Genomic DNA, 18,837 nt, shown 5'->3' on the forward strand with positions numbered 1-18,837 from the left:
ACCCTCTCCATAAGGGAGAAAATGCTCTGTTCCTGGTAATGTATGATTGCCATCACCTGTGGACATTACCAGGAAAGTCCAGGAACAGAGCATTTTCTCCCTCATGGAGAGGGTCGGGTAGGCAAGTATGCTTATACAACACCCCTCCCCTACAACCCCGAAAAGCAACCAGTAACTTGCCGTAGCGCTACAGTATACTACAGTACATTGTACATGTAAAAGAACGAGGTTCGCTCCAGCCTCCTGCGGAAGAATCCATTAGAGCGCATTGTACAGGGGAGCACTGCACTGTATGCTTGCCGTCTTCCCCCATGTGAGTGGGCACTCCCGCCTCGTCCCCTTCCGGGCTACTAGTACCCCGTGTCTCCGGCTCCGGAGTGTAATGTGTGGGGAGGGAGGACCGGCGATCGCGTGTATGAGCATCGGCGGAAGGCAGGCGGCAGTGAGCTGACAGTGCACATCTGTCTGTATAATAGTCTATGCACCCTGTCTGTGTATGGGCAGTGATGGGTTACGCCGCACTCTCTGGCCACATGTCACTGATAGTGCTGTCGGTCCGATGTTTATAAGAGACACATTTTGCTTAATATCAGTAAGAGTAAGAGCCGAGGTGGGTTATACATAATGCAGGCATCCCTCTATCTCATGCGCCATAATCTCTGCACAAAAGGCCATCAATATACATCACACTATATTGATTCTTATGTCCCCTCACCAGCTTGGGCGCGGTATCGGCTGTGCGGCTGTCTGGGTGCGGGGCTGGTGGTATAAGATGTGTGCATGGGCACATGTGGCTGTACAATGAGTTTTTCATTTTGGCAAATTTAGTTATACATATGTTTCACAATTCTGATGTAACATGCTATTGGGTTTGTCATAGAGTTGCATGTTAATCTAACACTTTCTGACCTTCATAGATATAAGAAATATATTCTTTATTGTAGCTTTCCAGATATGATGTAAGCTTTTATTACCAAAACAACGTAACCGTAATGTTAGCGCCGGTGGCTAAGCATGCCTAAACGGCGCAACACAAATAGTTCCATCGGCAACATCTAGTGGACGCAGGCACACAAAACATTTTAATTCCCCCAAAGAGGTGATGAGCAGCGTTAGCCTTTTATGATATATAGAATAAGTGTACATTTTATGAGCTGTGTGTGCATATTGTATCATTTGTACCTATTTACGTTTATGGAATTTTGCAGCTTCCTTCATACTTGCTATTTACAGATTTGGCCTGTGTTCAGGGAAATAAACTAGGCTTGATGCTAGAGCCGGGCTTGACAAATTTCTCTAAAATCTAGGAGCCAGGATGAACGTGTAGGAGCCGGACCAACGTCCCACACCCCCCCCTCCCCCCCTGAGGACCGCGTTTGAGAACCTCTGCCCTATGGCAAACCAGAACTCTGCAGCCACACTGCACTGTAGTTACCCACCGAGCAAACAACCACAAACCCCGCACCCACATTAATGAGCGGCTAATTCCCTTGGGCAACCAATCCCCATGGCCACACAACAATCCTTCCCGCTCTGTGTACATGTCACTACCCCCTCCAAAATCACGCATGCATAGACATTAATATTGGAGACAGCAGACAGCGCAGGCAGCAATCCCTGGGCATGCATAGACCCTCTTATTGGAGAGCTCTATGCAGTCAGAGTTTGGAGACAGCAGACAATGCAGGCTGGGACAGGCAAGAGAAGTCTGTGCAGGCTGGGATGGAGAGGCACAGCAGGCAGTGCAGGCAAGAATGGACACTCCGCACATGCACTCCTTCTACCACTAATAGACAAGCCAGTGGAACGGGATCCGAACTTTAGGTCAACATTCACTAGGTTGACCACTATTGGTCGACATGCATTAGCTCAGAGGTTCTCAAACTTGGTCCTCGGGGGCACACACAGTGCATGTTTTGCAGGTAACCCAGCAGGTGTACAGGTGTATTAATTACTCACTGACACATTTTAAAAGGTCCACAGGTGGAGCTAATTATTTCACTTGCAATTCTGTGAGGAGACCTGCAAAACATGCACTGTGTGTGCCCCCCGAGGACCGAGTTTGAGAACCTCTGCATTAGCTCAACATGGTCACTAGGTCGACATGGCAAAGGTTGACGCATGAAAAGGTCGATATGAGTTTTTCATATTTTTTTTTTTTTTTTCATTTTTCATACTTAACGATCCACGTGGACTATGAGTGGTAATAGTAACCTGTGTCGAGTGAGGCACCTTGTCCGACCGCTTGCCATGCGAGGGGATACAGTGCACTAATTGTGGTTCCTGGTCACTGTACAAAGAAAATACAAATTTTTTTTAAACAACTCGTTTACTTTGTCCATGCCGACCTTTTCCACGTCGACCTAATGACCGTGTCAACCTATTTCAGGTGTCGACCTAGTCACTGCCGACCCGACAGACACCCAGTGGAACCTGAATCTGTCAGTAAAATACAGGGATATTGCTAATGGATCTCATTATGGTACTTCCCCCTCAGTGTAACAATCAAATCCATACTGTAGTTCTTCTAATATTCCCCAGCAGAGCCAGGCATACGCATCACAGGCATCCAAAGACTAGGGCCAGCGGCGAATTGGGGCACTGGGATGGCGGTGGCTGCGGCAATCGGAGCTCAGCTCCTATTGGGCAGCGGTCAGGATTAGCTTCTGCTCATGCTCAGAAACTTATTCTGTACTACAGGTACAAGTAAAATGCCAATGGGAGGGCCTCTGCGCATGCCCAGATGCAGCAGCTCCACCAAGGGTCACACCTCTCAGCTTTCCCTCCAGCAGACTGCACTGCAGTCACCAAGTCCAGCTGAGCACAGCAAGGAGCCAGGAAAAGCAAGGGTGGCTACGGCTGCCTGTACCTCTTAACTTAAAAGTTTTCAATAAGTCAGCTGTCAGCCTTTTACTCTGGGTGACGGGCGAGAGGTGCTGACTGTGCTGTGAGGGGTGCTGTGATCTGTGCTGATAAGGGGTGCTGTGCAGGGAGTGGGGTGCTGTTCTAGGTGATGAATGCTGGGCTGGGTGAGGGGTCTTGTGCTGGGTGACTTGTGCTTTGATGGGTGCTGTGCTGGGAAAGGGGTGCTGTGAGGGGCGATATGCTGGCAGAGAGTTGCTGTGCTGGGTGAGGGGGTGCTGTGCTGTGATTTTTGATGTCCACGTATAAACATTAACTTGGTGGTGGGATTATCTGCTAGAAGGCACCTGTCAAAATCTTGCATATGGCATCCTGGTTAAGGCCAGCTCAAGTAATTCATACTACAAACAGTAAATGAAAGTTGGGCACATACTGTAAGATATATCGTTCTGATGGCGATCGGAATGCTATTTGGTACATATAGTATATACCTGATCTGTCGTACCCCAATCCATCGTATCCGTGTATGACAAATGTGATGTGTTGTTGCATTGCGTCGCTGAGTCACATCATCGCCTGGTGTGTACTCCAGTTTTCTTACTACATCGGTTTACATATTTCATTTGAAGAAATAGACAACCAAAGGCAAGTAGGTGATGTCTTCGCTCTCAGGGCATAATTCAGACCCGATCGCTGCTACAACAGCGATCGCAGCCTGATGCCCTTTCTGTAGTACGCCCGTGCACCCAGTGAGATGCGATCGCCTCTGCCTGATTGACAGGCAGAAGCAGAGCAGTTAGAATGCCGTTGGGGGAAGGGGGGGCAGTCCGGATAATGCAGGCGTGTCCGGACTGTTGCTGTGGCGGGCTGCAGCCACTGCATGATGTCACACGCAGCCGCTGCGACCCAAAACATGGCGGGTAGCTGCCTGCCAACTGATCGTAGGTAGATGTGTATTTTTTGGAACATCTGTGATCAGGTTTGAATCACCCCCTCAGTGTACAGCATGCAGCAGCACCTGTGTGAGTCAGACAGACTCTGGGGTGAATTTACTAAGATGGGAGTTCTATTTAAGAAGGGATGTTGCCTATAGCAACCAATCAGATTCCAGGCATTATGTTCTAGAAGGTGCAAGCTAAAAGAGAAGTAGAATCTGATTGGTTGCTGTGGGCTACATCCCATTTTAAATAGAACTCCCATTTTAGTAAATTTACCCCACTGTTGAAATGGATATTAGTATAGCTGCCATTTTTCACTTTCAGAAAGAACAAAAAGCAGGGCCTCACTACCCATACAAATAGAAACTGAAGCTGAACATGAGCAACTAATGCAGCTGTGCAACAAACGTAGGCAATGGAAAAGACAGACAGTGTAACACTATTGCAGAGACAGCTATAATAAGAACATGTAATAACAAATTCCAAGCCAGCATGTATAGAATAAATTTTAATAACAATTTTCATAAAAAAAAGCAAAAAATCCAATCAAATTTAGGAGTATGAACAGATGCCGTTTCTGTGGATTTGTATTATTGTGGACAAAGTTCCATTTTAAAGTTGATTTTTGTTTTGATTCCTGACAGTTTGTTAATTATAAACTTTGATTTTACTTGTAGCTGTGATGAAGAAGAATGTGGAGTGATAAGCTATATATAAGATCTAAGGTGGATTGGAATGATCATCTTATAGTGGGTACACCCAGTCCGTCATTTTCACCTATCGTTCATTGTATGATCCCCTCTCATGTGCTGCACCTTGGGGGTAATTCCAAGTTGATCGCAGCAGTATTTTTTTTAGCAATTGGGCAAAACCATGTGCACTGCAGGGGAGGCAGATATAACATGTGCAGAAAGAGTTAGATTTGGGTGGGTTATTTTGTTTCTGTGCAGGGTGAATACTGGCTGCTTTATTTTTACACTGCAAATTAGATTGCAGATTGAACACACCCCACCCAAATCTAACTCTCTCTGCACATGTTATATCTGCCTCCCCTGCAGTGCACATGGTTTTGCCCAATTGCTAACAAAAATCCTGCTGCGATCAACGCAAGTTCAACCGCACAACCACACGATATGTTGGACTCTGAAGTTTTTTCCAAACATACCTTCCAGCATTTTCTTATCAGAACAAAAGCAAAACTTTAATTTTTATTAAATTTTTAAACTACTGTGATATTTATACTGCTCACCACAAATTCTGGTTTCATCTCCCAATGGGCTGCTTTTTGGGGTATCCTCATTAATTGCACCTTCTTGTATAATTTTTTTTTTTTGTGACAGGCGTTTATGGGGAAGATGTACTAAGCAGTGATAAGAGTGGAGAAATGAGCCAGTAGAGAAGTTATCCATGGCAACCAATCAGCATTGAAATAACATTTATAAATTGCATATTATAAAATTATACAGAGCAGCTTATTAGTTGCCATGTGCTACTTCTCCACTGGCTCATTTCTTCACTCTTATCACTGCTTAGTACATCTCCCCCATATCCTATTACAGGTTGAGTATCCCATATCCAAATATTCCGAAATACGGAATATTCCGAAATACGGACTATTTTGAGTGAGAGTGAGATAGTGAAACCTTTGTTTTCTGATGGCTCAATGTACACAAACTTTATTTAATACACAAAGTTATTAAAAATATTGTATTAAATGAACTTCAGGCTGTGTGTATGAGGTGTATATGAAACATAAATAAATTGTGTGTATGTACACAAACTTTGTTTAATGCACAAAGTATATTTCTCTATCGTCCTAAGTGGATGCTGGGGTTCCTGAAAGGACCATGGGGAATAGCGGCTCCGCAGGAGACAGGGCACAAAAAAGTAAAGCTTTTACCAGATCAGGTGGTGTGCACTGGCTCCTCCCCCTATGACCCTCCTCCAGACTCCAGTTAGATTTTGTGCCCGAACGAGAAGGGTGCAATCTAGGTGGCTCTCCTAAAGAGCTGCTTAGAGAAAGTTTAGCTTAGGTTTTTTACTTTACAGTGAGTCCTGCTGGCAACAGGATCACTGCAACGAGGGACTTAGGGGAGAAGTAGTGAACTCACCTGCGTGCAGAGTGGATTTGCTGCTTGGCTACTGGACACTAGCTCCAGAGGGACGATCACAGGTACAGCCTGGATGGTTACCGGAGCCGCGCCGCCGGCCCCCTTGCAGACGCTGAAGAGAGAAGAGGTCCAAAATCGGCGGCTGAAGACTCCTGAGTCTTCATAAAGGTAGCGCACAGCACTGCAGCTGTGCGCCATTTTCCTCTCAGCACACTTCACACAACAGTCACTGAGGGTGCAGAGCGCTGGGGGGGGCGCTCTGAGAGGCAAATAAAAACCTTGTTAGAGGCAAAAAATACCTCACATATAGCCCACAGAGGCTATATGGAGATATTTAACCCCTGCCTAACTTCAAAAATAGCGGGAGACGAGGCCGCCGAAAAAGGGGCGGGGCCTATCCTCAGCACACAGCGCCATTTTCTCTCACAGAAAAGCTGGAGAGAAGGCTCCCAGGCTCTCCCCTGCACTGCACTACAGAAACAGGGTTAAAACAGAGAGGGGGGGCACTGATTTTGGCGATATTGTATATATATAAAAGATGCTATAAGGGAGAAACACTTATATAAGGTTGTCCCTATATAATTATAGCGTTTTTGGTGTGTGCTGGCAGACTCTCCCTCTGTCTCCCCAAAGGGCTAGTGGGTCCTGTCCTCTGTCAGAGCATTCCCGGTGTGTGTGCTGTGTGTCGGTACGTGTGTGTCGACATGTATGAGGACGATGTTGGTGAGGAGGCGGAGAAATTGCCTGTAATGGTGATGTCACTCTCTAGGGAGTCGACACCGGAATGGATGGCTTATTTAGAGAATTACGTGAGAATGTCAACACGCTGCAAGGTCGGTTGACGACATGAGACGGCCGACAATCTATTAGGACCGGTCCAGGCGTCTCAGAAACACCGTCAGGGGTTTTAAAAACGCCCATTTACCTCAGTCGGTCGACACAGACACAGACACGGACACTGAATACAGTGTCGACGGTGAATAAACAAACGTATTTCTCATTAGGGCCACACGTTAAGGGCAATGAAGGAGGTGTTACGTGTTTCTGATACTACAAGTACCACAAGAAAGGGTATTATGTGGGAGTGAAAAAACTACCTGTAGTTTTTCCTGAATCAGATAAAATAAAATGAAGTGTGTGATGATGCGTAGGGTTACCCCGATAGCAAATATTGGCGTTATACCCTTTCCCGCCAGAAATTAGGGTACGTTGGGAAACACCCCTTAGGGTGATAAGGCGCTCACACGCTTATCAAGTGGCGTTACCGTCTCCAGATACGGCCGCCCTCAAGGAGCCAGCTGATAGGAAGCTGGAAAAATATCCTAAAAAGTATATACACACATACGGTGGTTATACTGCGACCAGCGATCGCCATCAGCCTGGAGATGCAGTGCTGGGTTGGCTTGGTCGGATTCCCTGACTGAAAATATTTTATTCATGTAGAGCATTTAATAGGATGCATTCTATATATATGTATGTGAGATGCACAGAGGGATATTTGCTCTCTGGCATCAAGATAAGTGCGTTGTCCACATCTCCCAGAAGATGTCAGGGACACGACAGTGGTCAGGTGATACAGATCCCATACGGCAGATGGAAGTATTGCTGTATAAAGGGAAGGAGTTATTTGGGGGTCGGTCCATCGGACCTGGGGACCACAGCAACAGCTGGGAAATCCAACCTTTTTTACCCCAAGTTACATCTCAGCTAAAAAAGACACCGTCTTTTCAGCCTCAATCTTTCCTTTCCCATGAGGGCATGCAGGCAAAAGGCCAGTCATATCTGCCCAGACATAGAGGTAAGGGAAGTAGACTGCAGCAGGCAGCCCTTTCCCAGGAAGAAGCCCTCCACCGCGTCTGCCAAGTCCTCAGCATGACGCTGGGGCCGTGCAAGCGGACTCAAGGTGGGGGGGTAGTCTCAAGAGTCTCAGGGCGCAGTGGGATCACTCGCAAGTTGACCCCTAGATCGTACGAGTATTATCCCAGGGGTAAAGATTGGAGAGTCGAGACATCTTCTCCTCGCAGCTTCCTGAAGTCTGCTTTACCAACGGCTCCCTCCGACAGGGAGGCAGCATTGGAAACAATTCACAAGCTGTATATCCAGCAGGTGATAATCAAAGTACCCCTCCTACGACAAGGAAAAGGGTATTATTTTTCCACACTATATTGTGGTACTGAAGCCAGACGGCTTGGTGACACATAGTCTAAATCTAAAATGTTTTGAACACTTACATAAAAGGTTCAAATCGAGATAAAGTCACTCAGAGCAGTGATAGCGAACCGGAAAAAAGGGGACTATATGGTGTCCCTGGACATCAAGGATTACCTCCATGTCCAAAATTTGTCCTTCTCATCAAGGGTACCTCTGGTTCGTGGTACAGAACTGTCAATATCAGTTTCAGACGATGCCGTTTGAATTATCCACGGCACCCCGGGCCTTTTTACCAAGGTAATGGCCGAAAAGATGTTTCTTCAAAGAAAAAAGGCATCTAAATTATCCCTTACTTGCACGACCTAAAAAGGGCAAGTTCCAGAGAACAGTTGGAGGTCGGAAGAGCACTATCTAAAGTAGTTCTTCGACGGCACGACTGGATTCTAAATATTCCAAGAATCGCAGCTGTTTTCCGACGATACGTCTGCTGTTCCTAGGGATGATTCTGGACACGGTTCAGAAAAAGGTTTTTCTTCCCGAGGAAAAAGCCAAGGAGTTATCCGACCTGTCAGGAACCTCCTAAAACCAGGAAAGGTGTCTGTACATCAATGCACAAGAGTCCTGGGAAAAATGGTGGCTTTTTACGAAGCAATTCCATTCGGCAGATTCCATGCAAGAATTTTCCAAAGGGATCTGTTGGACAAATGGTCAGGGTCGCATCCTCAGATGCACCTGCGAATAACCCTGTCGCCAAGGACAAGGGTATATCTTCTGTGGTGGTTGCAAAAGGCTCATCTATTGGAGGGCCGCAGATTCGGCATACAGGATTTGATCCTGGTGACCACGGACGCCAGCCTGAGAGGTTGGGGAGCAGTCACACAAGGAAGAAACTTCCAGGGGGTATGGACGAACCTGGAAAAGTCTCTTCACATAAACATTCTGGTACTAAGAGCAATCTAAAATGCTCTAAGCCAGGCGGAACCACTCCTGCAAGGAAAACCGGTGTTGATTCAGTCGGACAACATCACGGCGGTCGCCCATGTAAACAGACAGGGCGGCACAAGAAGCAGGAGTGCAATGGCAGAAGCTACCAAGATTCTTCGCTGGGCGGAGAATCACGTAATAGCACTGTCAGCAGTGTTCTTCCCGGGCGTGGACAACTGGGAAGCAGACTTCCTCAGCAGACACGATATTCACCCGGGAGAGGGGGGTCTTCATCCAGAAGTCTTCCACATGCTAGTAAACTGTTGGGAAAGACCAATGGTAGACATGATGGCGTCTCGCCTCAACAAGAAACTGGACAAGTATTGCGCCAGGTCAAGAGATCCACAGGCAATAGCTGTGGACGCACTGGTAACACCTTGGGTGTACAAATCAGTATATGTGTTTCCTCCTCTGCCTCTCATACCAAAGGTATTGAAGATTATACGGTGAGGAGGAGTAAGAACAATACTAGTGGCTCCGGATTGGCCAAGAAGGACTTGGTACCCGGAACTTCAAGAGTTGGTCACGGACGACCCGTGCCCTCTACTTCTGAGAAGGGACCTGCTACAACAGGGTCCCTGTCTCTTTCAAGACTTACCGCGGCTGCGTTTGACGGCATGGCGGTTGAACGCCAGATCCTAAAAGGGAAAGGCATTCCAGAAGAAGTCATTCCTACCTTGATTAAGGCAAGGAAGGAAGTCACCGCGAAACATTATCACCGCATTTGGCGAAAATATGTCGCGTGGTGCGAGGATCGGAGTGTTCCGACGGAGGAATTTCAACTGGGTCGTTTCCTACATTTCCTACAATCAGGATTGTCTATGGGTCTCAAATTGAGATCTATTAAGGTTCAAATTTCGGCCCTGTCAATATTCTTCCAAAAAGAATTGGCCTCAGTTCCTGAGGTACAGACTTTTGTTAAAGGAGTACTGCATATACAGCCTCCTGTGGTGCCTCCGGTGGCACCGTGGGATCTAAATGTAGTTTTAGATTTCCTCAAATCCCATTGGTTTGAACCATTGAAAAAGGTGGATTTTAAATATCTCACATGGAAAGTGACTATGTTACTGGCCCTGGCTTCCGCCAGGAGAGTATCTGAATTGGCGGCTTTATCTTATAAAAGCCCTTATCTAATCTTCCATTCGGATAGGGCAGAACTGAGGACTCGTCCGCATTTTCTCCCTAAGGTGGTATCAGCGTTTCACCTGAACCAACCTATTGTGGTGCCTGCGGCCACTGGCGACTTGGAGGACTCCAAGTTGTTGGACGTTGTCAGAGCCTTAAAAATATACATTTCAAGGACGGCTGAAGTCAGAAAATCTGACTCGCTGTTGATACTATATGCACCCAACAAGTTGGGTGCCCCTGCTTCTAAGCAGACGATTGCTCGTTGGATTTGTAACACAATTCAACTTGCTCATTCTGTGGCAGGCCTGCCACAGCCTAAATCTGTTAAGGCCCATTCCACAAGGAAGGTGGGCTCATCTTGGGCGGCTGCCCGAGGGGTCTCGGCATTACAATTCTGCCGAGCAGCTACGTGGTCGGGGGAAAACACGTTTGTAAAATTCTACAAATTTGATACCCTGGCAAAAGAGGACTTGGAATTCTCTCATTCGGTGCTGCAGAGTCATCCGCACTCTCCCGCCCGTTTGGGAGCTTTGGTATAATCCCCATGGTCCTTTCAGGAACCCCAGCATCCACTTAGGACGATAGAGAAAATAAGAATTTACTTACCGATAATTCTATTTCTCGGAGTCCGTAGTGGATGCTGGGCGCCCATCCCAAGTGCGGATTATCTGCAATACTGTACATAGTTATTGTTAACAAATTCGGGTTATATTGTTAAGGAGCCATCTTTAAGAGGCTCTTTCTGTTATCATACTGTTAACTGGGTTTAGATCACAAGTTGTACGGTGTGATTGGTGTGGCTGGTATGAGTCTTACCCGGGATTCAAATTGCCTCCCTTATTGTGTACGCTCGTCCGGGCACAGTACCTAACTGGAGTCTGGAGGAGGGTCATAGGGGGAGGAGCCAGTGCACACCACCTGATCTGGTAAAAGCTTTACTTTTTTGTGCCCTGTCTCCTGCGGAGCCGCTATTCCCCATGGTCCTTTCAGGAACCCCAGCATCCACTACGGACTCCGAGAAATAGAATTATCGGTAAGTAAATTCTTATTTATAACATTAGCTAAAATGAGGTTTAGGCTGTGTCTATAAGGTGTATATGTAACATAAATGCATTATGTGCTTAGACTTAGGTCCCATCACCATGATATCTCATTATGGCATGCAATTATTCCAAAATACTTCTCGTCCCAAGCATTTTGGATAAGGGATACTCAACCTGTATCATGTTCATTCTAGCACCCTGCAGCTGTCACAACCCGCACAGTTCTTTCCTGACTGGGGTGTCACTCTGCTCTGGTGCTTCTAGTACACTCTGGTTTGTAACTCAGTGCTAAGATACAGATCAGAGTGTGCTAGAAGCAACAGAGCAGAAAGTGACACAACAGGCAAGAAAGAGGAACTGCACTGACTGTAACACAGGTACAGGGTGCTAGAATGAACACAACTATTAAGCTCACTCACTCAGTGGGTAATGAAGAGATCTGGACCTGATTAAAACAAATTGCTTGGTTTGGCTGCACCTTGCCATCAGTAATCAATAACTGCTGTTTGGTGAATTTGTGCAAAGTATAAACACAAAACCACATTGTGCATCTGCCAGTTTCAAATCCTTTGTTTTGCTTATTCTGTCTCTGGCCTGTGGTTTACTGCTGTAACTGCCACTTTCTGTCTCAGAAACTCACATTTTCTCTGCCAGAATGCCTAGAAAACGAAGACGTGCACAAGCATTAGCTGATGACAACAGTAAAGAAATGGATGGCGCTTTAATTGAGAGAGAAAAGGATTCAGCCACTAGCAAATACTTCAAGGACAAAATGACTCGTCTCTTGTCTGACTTTTACAATAAGTCCTGCATTGAGCTGGCTAAATCCTTTTTGGGACAGGTAATTCATTTAGTTGTAAAATGTTTGTCTTTTCTTCTGCAATAGGGTGTTGTTTTTCATTCATCTCTGCTCACTGCATACCGCATACCAGGTAAAAGGTGAGTGCAGCATAAAAACAGCATTATCAACTCTGGTATTGGGGATCATTGATCTCCACATAAAAAGTGGCCACAGTATACAAGCAGATCATAGTGAGTGCCTCTGTATACTGTTGCCTGTTCTTCGTTCAGAACAATGGTCTCTGATGGAAGCGTGATACTGTCCAGATAGTCCTATGAGATCATTAACTGCAATATACTGTAGATGAGAAAGTGAATACTTTCTACAAATAAAAATAGTAATAGCAATTATAAGAGTGATAAATGTAATATGGTAAAAATCAGTGTTCGATAAAACGCTGTAAGGGTGACATCACATGGATGATTTGAACACATGGGCTTTTCTAGCTTTAAAACTGCATGCCAGGTTTTCTGAGCTTAATCACTCCCATGTGAGAGGGAAGAGTGTTCCACCCTCACTATGCCTGTCACCATGGGAGTGACTGAGAGACGGAAAAGTGATATAAATTCCCCTCTAAAACCACCTTAGAGATTACTACCAAGGAAGGTTCCTTAGAACTTTGAAAGTTTGAAAACATTCAAAAAAACTTTATCAGAAAGTTTAAATTGATCTCCACTGTAGTTAGTTGGTAAATGTATTTATTGTTATTACAGGCATGGTTTGTTTTAACCAAAAACCTATTATAGAGAAAGTTCCAATAAAACAGAAAAAAATATTGTTTCAGTTGTGCGATAATGTTATTCCAAATGGGTATGACCTCACCTGAAATTGACTGGCATGGACGGAAGGGTGTGGATATGTTCCAGTTGGTATTGTTGGCAGATCTGTAGTATTATGCCTGCAGACGTGATCACTGGATGCTGCCTACAGTCTCTGTGATGATTAGTGCTAAGCAGTTTAACGAACAGGAGAATATGGTACAGAATGGGGAAAGAAGATTACTTCTAAATATAGGTACAATTTTGGCAAATTACAGAAAAATTCCTTATCCTGAAACCTGCAAGCATACATCACATACTTATTTTTATTGTATAAGTACTGTTCTTCCATGAAAAGGATTGTGTCACATTCAGACAATCCTAGTGCTTAATACAATATGTACTGTACTGTAACTGTATGCTACATCTGCTCTCTGGAGGAGTGCTTAATACAATATGTACTGTACTGTAACTGTATGCTACATCTGCTCTCTGGAGGAGTGCTTAATACAATATGTACTGTACTGTAACTGTATGCTACATCTGCTCTCTGGAGGAGTGCTTTTCTTGACAAATACTGTATAGAAGGTCCGGGTTCTGATACTTGTTCTTCTGATGCTTGTATCGAGAGCTGTTCTTGATTGTACAGCATGTCTCTCAGATTCTGGTTCGCAGGCTTCCAGATGGGACAGAACTCCGTGGTAGGATTGTGGAGACAGAGTCTTACTTAGGAGGGGAAGACGAAGCCTCACATTCGAGAGGAGGAAAACAGACGGAAAGAAATGTAGCAATGTTCATGAAGCCTGGAACCATATACGTTTATCAGATTTATGGTGTATACTTCTGTATGAATGTCTCCAGTCAGGGTGAGTCAGGTATCTTTGGCTGTTAAAATATGGTGGGAAATAAATCCATAAACGTATGACTAATCTGCCTTTTCACCTCACGTTTGATCAGTGATATCATAGCTACATTTGACCACACTCAGAGGGGGCCTAATTGGACAAGATCTAGATGTTCATCTTTTTACCAAGTAGCCACGTGGCTTCATATCGGTCTATTAGTGCAGTCACAAGCAACCAAAGCTTATATATTCATCAGCTTAAGGCAGCATACTCCACCATGGCTGATAATGATGTTAATTGATTTCAGTAGGATTAGCTGTCATTTGGGAGTCACAAGAGAATAGGAAATGTCTAGTAAATTTGTTTAGTTGTATGTTTGACATTGTATCTACATTTGCTACTCAGGTACAGATGTGTCCTCCCTCATTATTGCTGCAGTCAAGTTTAACAGCCCTTCTTTTTGTACATTTTTTTTTCTCCCGAAAATGCACCTTATTCGTATCACTGTGCAAATAAGACGCACAAGCAGAATTTGCTGATTAAAATTATATGTGTACTGTGTGCGACTGCAGCTGTGTCTGCATATGAAATGCTATGTTACAGTGTTTTCCTGGAAAAAAAGATTCAGTTTTGAGGGGGAAAAAAGCTTGGCGCTGGCCAGGTCACATGGGAGCTGGCAGTTCTCATGCGCCCTGAGGGCTGCCAATCATTACGTATGGAAGCTAGATCAGGAAAAGTGAAAGCTAATGCTTCCTGATGCATTTTAGACGCAGCTTGCCTACAGTGCCTTCAGATACATTCTGAAACTCTGCTGTGCATTGGGAAACATTATTTCCCCACTATCATAACTTTTCTGCACAACTAAAACAGTTCTTTCAGCTGATAAATGCAACCCAGCTGCACATTGTGATCTGTAGCCAATCAAATTCATGATAACGATATAATCCAGCCCTATCAGATCTTGGTTGAGTTATGGGCCCTACACACTGGCAGATAATGCTGAAAGATATGAACGTTCTCGTTCATTAATGAACAAGATACCGTTCATATCTTTCAGTGTGGAGGCACCAGCGATGAACGATGCACGGCCCCGCACTCGTTCATCGCTGGTGCCCCGTCGCTTGTGCATGCAGGCCAATATGGACGAGATCGTCCATATTTGCCTGCACTGCTATGGAGCCGGGTGACGGGGGAGTGAAGAAACTTTACTCCCCACGTCACTACTCCCCCTGCCTGCCGCTGGGTCGCCCGCCGGCCGTATCCGCTGTCGGGCAGCTCGGCGGCGGATCTATCAGTGTGTAGGGCCCATTAGTTTGTTCTGTGCTCACACACAGAAGAGAATATGCCAGGACAGCGTAGCTTTCTTTATTTCCAATGTAGGCAGTGTCACTTCTGGGAGCATCCTTTACATTCAGCACTTTATATGAGGGGTTTAGTCACTGTGTATTCAGAATATGCCATGGGAAAGTACTAACCCACAGATAGAGGTTGTAGTGTAACAGGGCTGAAATATTTATGGTGTAGTACATTTGCACATTAAATAATTTACCTTCCCCAATAGTTAAGCCACATAATATACAAATTAAGATCTTGCCATAATGTTATATCTTCACAATGTATTAGTTTTATTAGGTGACTCTCTACACTGTTTTGGTATCAATAAAATGGAGGACATCATGTTTCCATCATATGCATTTAACATTCTATATGTCACTAGTTACAGAACATCTTAAATAGCATTTGCTATTTTGAGCACCTAACTGTAAGGAGAACACCAGAGGGATCAGTGTCAGGCATCCTGATTAATAAAGGAAATGGAAGCCTTCACTTGTATAGATTTATCAAGTCTTGGGGAATGATAAATTTCACGGTGATAAAGTACCAACCAATCAGCTCCTGTCATTTTTTAAACACAGCCTGTAACATGGCAGTTAAGAGCTGGTTGGTGCTTTATCACCGTGCAATTTATCACTCTCCAAGGCTTGATAAATCTGCGTCTAGTTTTATTTACTTTGGCGGTTTAGAGGTTAATTTTTATAAATATATCCAAGGTCAATACAAAGATTTGCCTGATGACAATACAGAGGGCAAGGAGTTACTAACTGAATAGAAGAAAGATGTATTCACCATGAGCACATGAAGGTGTTTTTATTACTTTGGTGATGACGGGATATTCACTTACTGAATGTAAAGATGAATTGGATGCCTTTCATGAAATTGTATATGTAGCTATAATTAAGGGGGGTATCCACATAGCGATGTATGCTTAATTTCTAAGCCATCTGACTACCCCTGCTCGCTCAGCACACATCGCACTGTGTTAGATCACTCAGCACACATCTCTGTGTACCCCATATTAGGAGAAAGAATTAATGGGGGGAAGGGGGTGGTTATCTGTTTGCTATTTTTAGGGTCAGGAAGGACATTTTTTTTTTCTAAGTGTAAAACTCAACTTGTATCCATCTCTTTATTTGCTTTGTTTTGCCTTCCTCTGGATCCTGTTGGAAGTTATATTAAAGTTGAATTTCATAGACCTGTGTTTATTTCCCCTTAAGTTGATTATACACTGCACAATAATCATCAAACCAGCCAGCCCAGAAACGCTCAGGATCATTTGGTTTGGTTTTGAAACCTGTCTGATCCACCAACCATTGTTCAGCCAACTTCAGGCTGTGAGTGGAGATTTTCTCCATGGATTGTGTAGTGTATGGAGGCTCTCTGATTATCGAGCCGTCGCTCCTTCCCTCTTCCATGTACAAAACAAGTAAAACAGTGATATAATCATACTATCTAATACTGTATGACAAGATTTAAATACTAGACTAAGGGGTGGATTTACTAAGTGTTGATTTGTCAAAGCCACCGTTGATCTGATTTAAAGTAGTAACATAAATGAATGCTAAACCACCAATCATCAGTGGCTTTGCCTTAAAACTCCATTTATCATCAAGCTGTAATCCTCCTTAAAAGTTCTCAATCAGTTCATTACTATTCTTTTCTGTCTGCAGGAGATGGAGCTGCAGTTCTTTTACGCTCAATAGAACCTATAGAAGGCCTTGATACAATGAGAACATTTAGAAATGTTAGAAGAAGTGAACAATCAAAACCACTGAAAGACAAAGAACTTTGCAATGGACCCTCAAAACTCTGCCAAGCGTTTGCTTTTGAAAAGAGTTTTGACCGAAGAGATCTTGCAACTGATAAGAGCGCTTGGCTAGAGGCTGGGTCTAGTATATTGGAGGAGGACATTGCGTCTTGTGCACGAATTGGGATTGGTAATGCAGGAGAGTGGACCCACAAGCCTCTGCGATTTTATATTAAAGACAACAAATATGTTAGTGTGCGGAACAAAGCTGCAGAGACTGGTGTTCCTTGCCTAAGTGTAATTACAGCGTTTCAGGCAGATAAGTAATTGATATTGTATAAAAATATTTCATATGGACTTTCCTTGTAATCATTTTATATGCTTTTCTATTAATTAAGATATAAAAACGTACCTGTTTTTGTTTTTTATGCGTGTGTATTATGGTTCTCTAGGTATTTTAAACAATTTGGCTATACAGGTTGAGTATCCCTTATCCAAAATGCTTGGAACCAGAAGTATTTTGGATATCGAATTTTTCTGTATTTTGGAATAATTGCATCCCATAATGAGATATCATGGCGATGAGACCCTAGTCTAAGCACAGAATGTATTTGTTTCATATACACCTTATACACACAACCTGAAGGCCATTTAATACAATATTTTTAATAACTTTGTGTATTAAACAAAGTTTGTGTACATTGAACCATCAGAAAACAAAGGTTTCACTATCTCACTCAAAAAATTCTATTTTTCTGAATATTCTATATTTCGGAATATTTGGATATGGGATACTCAACCTGTATTTAGAAAGTGCTTGAGAAAACGAACATCATAGCTTATATAAACAGTGGTGGCATTTATCCTGCAGCTTACGTAACCAGTGACCATATTTATACTGTGGCTTACATAAACAGTGGAGCCATTTATACTGTAGCTTAAGTAACCAGTGGTGGCATTTATCCTGTAGCTTATATAACCAGTAGCGGCATTTGTACTGTAGCTTATATAACCAGTGGCGGCACTTGTACTGTAGCTTACATAAACAGTGGTGGCATTTGTACTGTAGCTTACATAAACAGTGGAGTCATTTATACTGTAGCTTATATAACTAGTGGCGGCATTTGTACTGTAGCGTGCATAAACAGTGGCGCAATTTATACTGCAGATTACATAAACAGTGGAGTCATTTATCCTGTAGCTTATATAACCAGTGGCAGCATTTGTACTGTAGCTTACATAAACAGTGGGGCCACTTATACTGTAACTTACATAACCAGTGGCGGTATTTATACTGTAGCTTTATTTTTATATTTCATTCCTATTCTCACTGCATGCTAGTGATAATAACAAAAAGAGCGCGCTAAAGCAAAAAGGTTTAAATCAAGATTGTCCTTTTTTTAAAGAATTATTACCATAATAAACAAGCTTTATTTAGACACATCCCATTGCCTCCGTTAATATCTATTACACCCATATATACACTGTGCATAACTATACATACCTCAATTTGACAACAGAATTTCACTATATATTTTTTTGCAGAAAACTGTGTTCTATTTTAAATAAACCGCTATTTCTGAGTATTAACCAGTAGCGCCAAAGGTTGGTCCCCCTCCCCCTAGATACATAAACAGTAGCACCATTTCTCCTGTAGCTTACATAAACAGTGGCGCCATTTATACTGTAGTTTACATAACCAGTGGCAGTATTTATACTGTAGCTTACATAAACAGTGGCGGTATTTATACTGTAGTTTACATAACCAGTGGCAGTATTTATACTATAGCTTACATAAACAGTGACTGTATTTATACTATAGTTTACATAACCAGTGGCAGTATTTTTTATTTCTCTGACGTCCTAGTGGATGCTGGGAACTCCGTAAGGACCATGGGGAATAGCGGCTCCGCAGGAGACTGGGCACATCTAAAGAAAGCTTTAGGACTATCTGGTGTGCACTGGCTCCTCCCCCTATGACCCTCCTCCAAGCCTCAGTTAGATTTTTGTGCCCGACCGAGCAGGGTGCAATCTAGGAGCTCTCCTGAGCTTCTTAGAAAAAGTTAGTTTTAGGTTTTTTATTTTCAGTGA

General features: G+C 43.7%; 1 protein-coding gene across 1 annotated transcript; it reads left to right on the forward strand.

Annotated features, from left to right (window-relative positions):
• The first annotated feature begins 246 nt into the window (after positions 1-246).
• On the forward strand, positions 247-18,189 carry MPG (N-methylpurine DNA glycosylase). The gene is made up of 4 exons (XM_063934210.1): positions 247-313; positions 11,872-12,058; positions 13,478-13,682; positions 16,670-18,189. Exons 2-4 carry the CDS (start codon positions 11,873-11,875, stop codon positions 17,071-17,073), a joined length of 795 nt encoding a protein of 264 aa, XP_063790280.1. The 5' UTR covers positions 247-313; position 11,872; the 3' UTR covers positions 17,074-18,189.
• Positions 18,190-18,837: the final 648 nt, after the last annotated feature.

The sequence above is a fragment of the Pseudophryne corroboree genome, chromosome 7 (assembly GCF_028390025.1).
Source record: "Pseudophryne corroboree isolate aPseCor3 chromosome 7, aPseCor3.hap2, whole genome shotgun sequence".
NCBI lineage: Eukaryota > Metazoa > Chordata > Amphibia > Anura > Myobatrachidae > Pseudophryne > Pseudophryne corroboree.